This window comes from Pararge aegeria, chromosome 7 (assembly GCF_905163445.1).
Source record: "Pararge aegeria chromosome 7, ilParAegt1.1, whole genome shotgun sequence".
In the NCBI taxonomy this organism is placed as follows: domain Eukaryota; kingdom Metazoa; phylum Arthropoda; class Insecta; order Lepidoptera; family Nymphalidae; genus Pararge; species Pararge aegeria.
The window spans coordinates 12,828,847-12,838,519 of record NC_053186.1 but is presented as its reverse complement, the minus strand read 5'-3'; the positions used below and the strand labels follow the sequence as shown (position 1 = coordinate 12,838,519).

General features: G+C 35.6%; 1 protein-coding gene across 2 annotated transcripts in view; it reads right to left on the bottom strand.

Moving 5' to 3' along the window:
- Nucleotides 1-5,177: 5,177 nt before the first annotated feature.
- The window catches only part of LOC120624968 (U8-agatoxin-Ao1a-like), a 78,895-nt gene continuing 74,399 nt past the window's right edge, over nt 5,178-9,673 (bottom strand). Inside the window, exons 2-4 of one of the 2 annotated variants that reach the window (XM_039891820.1) lie at nt 8,956-9,067; nt 7,369-7,447; nt 5,178-6,296 (exon numbers count right to left, since the gene is read on the bottom strand). In XM_039891820.1, the coding sequence (XP_039747754.1) occupies nt 6,134-6,296; nt 7,369-7,447; nt 8,956-9,040 (327 nt within the window). In that variant the 5' untranslated portion in view covers nt 9,041-9,067 and the 3' untranslated portion in view covers nt 5,178-6,133. The remainder of the gene's footprint in view (nt 6,297-7,368; nt 7,448-8,955; nt 9,068-9,673) is intronic. The other variant, XM_039891821.1, reaches the window with a different exon arrangement.

Genomic DNA, 9,673 nt, shown 5'->3' with positions numbered 1-9,673 from the left:
ACATTAAAAACATAACATATGCCATATAAGGCTAATTAGATGCGAGCCTCGAACTAGACTGGAGATGGGGAAAACATAAGAATAAAAAAAATTACATATCCTAACTTCGACGCGTTCAATCTAGAATAGACCTTTTCAACAGCTTTTAGACAAGCACAGCCGTAAAAACTGTATTTTAGTAGATTTATCTGGTATAATCATCATTATATCAACCAATTACTGGCCCACTACAGGGCACGGGTCTCCTCCCACAATGAGTAGGGTTTAGGTCGTAGTCCACAACGCTGGCCCAGTGCGGAATGGTGGTATTGAACCTGACACCTTTGAGAACATTATGGAGAACTCTCAGGCATGCAGGTTTCCTATGTTTTCCATCACCGCTGAAGCAAGTGACATTTTAATTGCTTCAATAACACATAACTTTGTTTATTTGCTTGAAACACACACTTAAAAAAGTTAGAGGTGCGTGCTGGGATTCGAACTCGACTCCTTGAAAGTACAGTCGAAGTATTAACCTCTAGGTTATCATTACTATACGATTAGTCAATATCCGTCGTTCTTGTCAGGTCAACGATATTGTTTGAAGAAAAAAGGTGGGGCCAATTAAAATATTGAGGCTAACAAAAGCAAAACACACAAGTGTCTAATAGTAATTCAAAGGCTTCGAGTTTGATTTTTTGAAATATTTGGTCTTTGACTTTCACTACTAAAGGCTAGCTAGCTTGCTCGTTTAACTTTTCGTGATTTTCCCAAGTCAATTCGCGATTTTCTACCGTGAACCTGAGAATCCCAAAAATCTCGAAAGGACAATATGAATCTTCGCTTCAAAAGAATTTTCCTCCTATTCATAAAAAAATCTGAATAATGTATTCAAATAAAAAAGATCTTTTCAATACGTTGGTTGGCCCGTGTCCCGTAACTTAATAATTTTATGATTTTCTGATCTATTGTATTTTTTTGATCGGTCCCGGAGGTCAATATGCCCCGGCACACAATTGTTGACTTGAGGGTCGTTTTGCAGAGAAAAATGAGTTTTCCGCAAGCAGTTGAATAAGTCTATGATTTGACGGTGAACCAGGTGTTAGTTGCTGATATCCTAGTACCATATTAATATCATGTTTTATACATGATAGAGTTAAATGGATATCTTATTTTTTCGAAGCTTAACTATTATGAATAACTATTTCAAGACCATGAACATTTTTAAACCCTTTTATCTTAAGCGGATGCCAGTTATTACTCTCCGAAACAACGAGTGTTTAAACTGTAAAATATGTATATACATTATATATGAAAGGTTATATGCGTTTCATTGCTTACTTTGACATATACTCGTACTTTGAATTTTAATGGGCCCTATTACACAATTTAAATATTACGAAATCTAAATCATACTCTAGAGTCATGTGCAACTTTCGTTTGTTGTCTTCCTGTGTCAACATCTGGTTGCCAACCAGACGAGTCGGGTACGGGATCGCCATTTCAGCACCCAAGGGTATTGGTTTAGGCTAAGTAAAGCTCTTGCTTACACAAATATTTTCACAGTGTGTAAAAAACCAATTACTACTGGGTCAACGATAAGATGCGAATATAAAACTTAATTTGTAATCAAATCATACCCACTGCAGTTAGTTTTAGTGACACTTAATAATTAACTTATGGCCGGTTTTTTCTAGAAGTAAAACAATTCAGATAAACACTCTTTTTCATATATCGTTTATTTCACAGATGGCAAGTTAGATAAATAGAAAAAGTTTATTGAAACGAAGCACTAGGGAGTACATAGTCATACAAGAATCAATAGATAATAACATAAGTACTAGAATGCAAAGGCCGTCTTTAGAACTAAAAGTGCTGTAAAAATAAGCACTGGTAAAATCTGACATAAAAATTTCGATAATGTTTTGACTTACAAAATGTTTTGGTAAAATATTTCGTAGGTAACAACATCGATTGTGTATGTAAAAGTAGCGTAAAGAGAAGGAAAACAAATCGGTTAGTTTTGGAAACCACAGAGAATGTACAAAATTACATGTTTGAATTTAGAACAAGAAGATTCGATTTCCTACCAGTTTATTCTAGACGATTGGCCGACGTTGGCCATAAATAGGAGACTTCAGGACGATTTTCTTATGAGATAAGAAGCGAATACACTGTAGTAAAAGAAGTAATAATGAAAAAGATGAAATAGTGGTAAAAGTACTAGTGGAAAATAGTAAAGCTGAACCGTGTAAAGACTTTCACGATAGTTTCTGACAAGGAATTTGCGTTTTAACTGAAAGCAGTTACTTATTGTTCAAATAACCAAACCCTAGCTTGTAACAATACGTTGCGATTCAGCAAACCCTCAACAATTATACTGTGTCAAGTTTAAACAGCTAAAGAAGTTCAAAAGTTAACGGCGCCTTACGACGGCACTGTTTACTATACAGAGATTAAACTCGAAGCATTACGTACTTTGTATTAGCAATTCGCCAAGAAAATGAAGGCGAAATTCGCATACAAATTATACTGCTTGACGTTATTCGTATTCCAGACACGTTCGGTATCTACTTACACCTATTGAATATATATTATAAGTACATTTCACGTGTGCTTTTGGATAAGCTTATCGGCGCATATATAAATATTAAATCCATAGCAATATTTTAATATGACAGTAGTTAAAAGATAATAAAAACACATTTAAGAGGTCGTGAAACAGGGGATGAATTTAATGACCAGCAAATGGTTAATATAGAAAGTTACTAGCGGACCCCCGCGACTTCTTCCGCGTATGAGTCAATCGAGAAGCTAGAATATATCTGATGCTAACATCATAATCATCGTGGGTAGCTAAGAACCTACTATTATTTTACGTGGTATTTCAGTTGATACAGACATACATACATACATCCATCCATCCATCCCCACAAACTTTCGCATTTTTAATATTAGTAGGATCCTTCGATCGTTGTCCCATAATATGCCTTGCGACTAACAGTTATTTGTGAAGAGTTATGTTCTTTCTCTCCAACAATATTTATCAGATCCTTATTAAAATAAAACCGTACATGCTTGATAGTATACACTTTCAAATAAAAAAAGAATGATTAAAATCGGTTCAAATTTAACGGCGCTATGAAGTAAAATTGATTAAAATTTTCATCCCATTTCCCGGAGGAAACTTATTGTTTATCGGGATAAAAAGTAGCCTATATGTTGACCCAGAACATCAACTAACACTATACCAAATTTTATTTGAATCCGTTCAGTAGTTTTCACGTGATGCCCGGCCAGACAGACAAAAATTAAATAAAAATCTGTTTTGGACTGAGTATCGATTATAAAACATCCCCAAAATTTTCAAAATATATTAAATGTACAGAAATCTTCCAGTTACAGTTTTATTATAAGTATAGATATAGAAAGTTGATATTTAGCTAAGTTATTGGTTTAGTAAAATAATACTATTTTATTACACAAATCCGCACTGGGCCAGCGTTGTGGACTACGGCCTTAACCCCTTCTCATTGTAGGAGGCCCGTGCCTTGTATATGATGATTTTAATAAAAATCCACCTACCTATAAGGGACGGGAATCGGAAGGTGATACGGAGTTTAATATTGTTGAAATTAAAAACAATAAACTTCAAATTACAATTATCTATCTATACTTTTCAAGTAATGGATTGAACCTTTTTCTGCACTTCCATATTGATTTTCCTATATTAATAAATTACTTCTAGATATTTTTTTTTCATATTTTAGTGGAATTTTTAGAAATGGCACTAATTAAAATCCCGTTTAATCTATTATAATATTATGATGGCTCCAACTGCTGCCAATACCAGTCGGATTTTAATAGGGGATGAAAGTTTGTATTGTGGGAAACCATCAGTATATTATAAACGTTAAAGTATGTTGTTTTGCTTTTTGTGGCCATGTAACACAAATGATTGATCTGATCTTAAGAAAATTTGGCATTTCTCAGTAACTTTACTCCATGAATACGGGCACGGGAAACCTTTTTATTCTCATGGGAGATTCCAAATTCTCTTCTTAATACATAAAATTGTTCTGTGAGTGTGTTTGTTACCGAATGTGCCTCACAAACAGTTGGGCCGGAGTATTTATGACTTTTTTTTATATTGCTATGGGCTTCTGAATGGTTTGAAAACAAAATTTGACCAGTTAGGTAATTAATAATAACCCATTAATTAATATCATATTTAATGTGGCGCTACTTATCCAGACAGGATGACCTCTGCCGGGCCCGCTAGTTTTATATATGGAATTTTTTTATGTAAAATTAAAATATCCCGATACAAAACTTTGCTCAGTTCACAGAGCGCGGTTGCGAGTCGTGAGAAAAAAGTTCAATAAAGACCAGTAAATCCCAGTGCTCACGTTCACGCTCCACAAGGACTTGGCTCCTTTGTGAAGCTAATTTTGTAGCTGCTAACCGCCGGAGATGATTTCTATTGTCTCCAACAATGTAATTAGAAATGCCTTTGTTCTGGCGAGATTCATCTGTTTTTTATTGTTCACGAACGCTTCTGCGGTTCAGGACTTTTTATAAATATGAGTCCGCTATACCTTTTTTTTTTAACTGTAAACCTTTAAATAAGTTTTTTCTTAATGCTTAGAACTTTTTACAAACCAAACATCAGTTGGCCTACTAAGCAAGAACATCTATAATAGCATAAAACAACTGTCGTAAAACCCTACTGGTTAGAGCTCCGCGGGGACTGCATAACTTGCTTTAAAGGTAAGGGAAAACATCGTGAGGAAATCTGCACGCCTGAGAGTTCTCCATATCATTTTCGAAGGCACCACGCCTTCTACCAATCCACCCTGAAGTAGGCCAGTAATGAATACATTAATGGCATACTGGTTAATGATGATGGTGAATGAAGAGATAATAGTTCACCAGTTCTTCATATTAAAAAAAAAACCAGGTGAAGAAAATCACCAAGAAACTCGGTATATCAGTGCCTTAAAGATTACCAAATGACAGTATATTCCCCGGACATGCTCTGTCACATAAAATACTACTCTACCATAAGGTAGCCCACCTCTGGTTGGTATAACTATGAAAAAGCAGATAATCGACCCCAGATCACTTCACTTACAAAACTCCACTGCGCATGTTGTTAGATACTTGTAGTTTGGATTTGGATAAAATAAAAACACATATCGTCCATAAACATTTATTAATACAATATATCGTTTTCCATATTCCAATATTAGTAATCATACATTTATTATATTCCATAATCAGGAATATTATATAATAATTTAAGAAACTACATATAGATGATTCTACTAGGCTGCAATACCATATACCCCCTGTCCGAGAGACGCATAGAATACATTAAAGATTCGTTTTATATAATAATATTATAAGAATTATACTTTGACACATTAATAAGTATTTTAATATACTAAGTTGCCAATCGCAAATATGTGGCGTTGTTGTATTTATTAAGGCTTATAATAGCGTCTTTCACCAAGTTTCTCTTTACGGTTAGTCTCTTAAATAGCTAGAACATTAATTTCAAAAGTTAAATTTAAATTTTTCTCTAATCTGTATCATCTACTTCCTATAGACATAAGTTTACCACCAATTAGCTACTGTTTTCTACGATTATTTTACTTAACTCTACATACATACATTGCAATAGAATAAGACTGCTTGGAGCGATGGGTTCAAGTATGGAAATAAAAATGTAAATTAAACGTTCAGGAACCCACAGCTGGAAGCAGTATCTAGATTCTGATTGGCCGAGCTTAGGGTCAAAGCATACTGATTGGGCAATAAGGCTGGGTGATTGCCCAACCAGGTAGGCGGACACTCAGCGCAATCAGACAAAGAAAGGTTAACAAACGAGAGTGTAAAACCAATTAATTGAACTCAACGAACCAAAGACTAGAAAGCGGCTATAATTTTTAGTATAAATGGTCCAAAAATATCTCCGAACTAAAAACTACGTCCCTGTTTTCGATTCAAATTTTCTACTTTAAAACGATATGAGATTGAAGAGAAGATAAATGTATAAGCTAACGCAACGGGTCCGGTGATAAAACGCAATGGTCATTAGTTGCTGCGCCTAGTTGTTGAAGGCGCGGCGGGAGATGGTAACGTTGAAGCATCATCCCCACTTCTGGAAGAGTCCCATGCGCTGGCAGCGACAGTTGGACCCCCAGAGGTTGCAGCGGCAGGAGGACGAATGGCAACAGTCACCCGGCCGATGGTCACAGTTGCCTCCTCGCCGTATGCACGCACGCCTGAAAACGTAGATCAGCGACGAACGTCTGAAACCACATATTTGAATACTAGCCTAAGTTTGTATCCGCGAGCTTCTTTGCTATTACAATCATCCTATTAAATGTCCCAATGCTTTAAATAGGCCTTCTCTTTTCGGTAGCGCCATTGATTGCCTGGAAGAGATCGCTATGTAGCGATAAGGTTGCCAAACTGTTTGAATCTTTTTGTGGCGCGCGATAGAACTCATGCATTCAATCATTCTTTCGTTCATGAAAAAGGAATAAAAAAAAACTGCCGGCTTAGTTTGTTTGGGCTTTTTCTCAAACCAAAGCGCATTTGGAACCCTCGCAGCTTTAATTAATTTTAAGTTAACGAATTTAATTATCGCTTCACTTCTTGGTCATATGTTACATATAATGTACGCATCAAATGTGCCATCTATCTGCCAATTTGAATAAAGAAATATTGAAGAAATTAGATTCTGAGGTAACATCCATATAATTAGTATTCGGTATGTATGATAACGACCGTGACCGGAGTCTTTAAGACTATAATTATATTTGGAATCAGTTACCATTTGGTCAACCAATCTAGGTCAACCTTCTTTAAGCAGTAATATAGATTTATTTGATCTATGACTACGCAGCGTCCCTTCACCTTTTCGCTTTTGTTGCCTACAAATAACGGATTGACATTTCATAGAACATTTTTTCATACAACTAACCCTCTTTTTTTGTGTTGCGAGACAATTTAAGCGATATTTCTTCAAGATACTACATAACGTTCAGCATTTAGTGTCGTCAAACGATTTATTGGATTTATCTAAGATTTAAAATTATATTTTTACAACTTTCAATATAATAAATTATTTATACTATTTCTTATTATATTAGTTTGGCATAAAAGTCCTGCAGTGGTAAAATATTGAATTATTAAAATTCAAAAAATATCACATTTTAAATAACGTTAATTGTAAACAGAAATGTAAACATGACTATAATAATTGAGAACGTTGATTGCGTGTGACTGTAAAGAAGAGCAATTTCTTTCGCACGTTATAACTTTTGTTTACTTACAGAATATTGATGTCTGATTATTTTTTTATTTTGTTTTACTCACTTGCCAACATCGTGAAGAAGTTGGAGATCGGATGGGTCTTCTTCGTAATCAGGCCCGGTTATTTCGATGTCCTCGTCACCTGTAATGAAAAATTCTTAGAAACTTTTATGTTACTTTTGATTTGTAATCACAATTTCAAGTCGTACGAAAAGTTCAGATTAGTTTGGTTCTCACGAAGTCATGTTATAAAAACTTCAGAAAAATGTGTTCGTACAGTATTTAGTTTCATACAAATAGCAGATTTTCGAGATTTTCAGAACTTATTCGGTTTTCTCTGTGGCATATTTTCGAAAACTCTTTTACGTAATTTTATATGCAACCAATTCTATATTCACTGTATTTGGGTGGAGTGCAAATTTTAGGGAGCGGCATTTTGTCACAAAAGTGACAAGGGTGCAGCAATCACACAAAACTTAAAACAACAAAATTGTATATATACGCGTGTATGTTTATATTACTCTTATGCGCCGAAACCACTTAACCGGTTTGACTGGTTCCCGCGTGAATTGTGAAAACTTAATTTCACGTTATTCATGTAACTTTAGTTAGCTATGTCAAACTCTCACGAAATTAGAATAATACTAGCTGCGTACAGCGGTGTTACCCGCGGGGGAGTCTGTTTGGTTTCAGTTACTTCTAACTTTTTTGCCTTTTTCAGCCGGCAAGGAACTCAACAGTTGCTCTTTTCTAAAAAAGATTCAACTGCTTCTACATTTTTCAAATTTAATTTTATCTTTCTGTTCAGATAAAAGTATTCAAATATTCTACTGGTAATGTATTTAAAAGTAGTTCTAAATTCCGCTTTTACTGGGAGGGAGAAAGTTCAGAAAAGACTTTGCCGGTGTTTATACGTTAAAGTTCTTTGCGATAGTTTTGTACATTTCAAAAAAAGGTTCTCATTTCCATGCGCATTTTTTAGTCTATTCTTTGTGCCTATTACTATTTTGCCGAGATTCCTTGTCTTTGCGGGATACTTATTTTATTTGATAACGAAGCTTTTACTACTAGAAATAGTTACTTAGTTTTAAAGGATATTTACCCGGGAATTTGTGCTGTTATTTAGTTCAGGTTGCATTTTATCATCTCGTATATTTTGTGTTCAGTTAACAAATAAATGAAATGAAAAAATTCAAACGTGTCTGATCTTTTAAAAAATAACTCATTCGAATTAACTGGTGCCACGGGTTGACGTCACTCCGTCGTGAAAACAATCTTGTTAAGATTTAAATTCCTATCTTTCGGAGTTTTTAGTAACTGTCCTAAGATAAGTACAAAATTTAATATCAATGTTACGTCCTTTTGCCCTACAAAGTGGCGTAAGTGAGCCAAGGAGAGCTGAGACGAGCTTGTTCGATGATGTTATAAGGACGATTTTATTTTGTTCTTTGGTTTCCATTCTTAATAAAACGCGCACGGTATAAAGTGCAGGGTCACTACAAACAAATAGATTTGACGTTTCTACAGTGTTAATAGGCTTACTTTATGTAGGCCTATTAAAACTGTTAAAACGTCAACGTGAAATTAATGAATTTTTCAATTTTAATTTGAGTACATGGTGTTAGATAATTTGACTCCCTCAACGCTTACCAGGGTCGATGTACGAGGCGTAGATGCACTGGTCTGCGAGCATAAAAGCCGCTAGCGCCAGCAAGAGTGCGCTGGCGCGCGGCATATTGCCTAACCGCCCAACGCTGCTTGCCTGCGAACAAAAAACCTGGTCATCACCATCATCGATAACGTCATCATCATCGCAATTAATTAATACATTTAATATTTTGTAACGTAATTGTCTAATTTATATCTGTAAACAAATGACGACCTCGCATGCGCAGTGGTGAACTCAGTGGTATACAGTCGAGGTCCCGGGTTCCATTCTCCGGTGGGTTCTATTTCTCTCTCTATGGTCGTTCCTTCATCACTGATAGTCGTTCGCTGAGATCTCAACTTCGCGTTGGTAAACTGTCTCCATCGACTTCTGTTGGATGTTGGTGGTTGGTTGGTGACTGCTGTTGTTGGGTTCTATTTACAAATTTATAATTAGTTTTCTGTGATAGGATTTGGTGGAGGGAGGCTTTGATTCCTAAATTACCTCCGCCAGGGATCGAACGGGGACATCGGCTTTTAAGCCCATAGCGCTCACCACTGAGCCACGGCGATCGTCGACCTTTTCACACTTGAGCGGTTTTATTTTAGAATTCAACCATAATCGTTAGAGCCTTCCAACCCGCATCGAAACTTCATGGAAGGTCGAAGATCTATCCCTCACTCGTGTGAGTGAATAATAATTATAAGGTTTATAAATGAT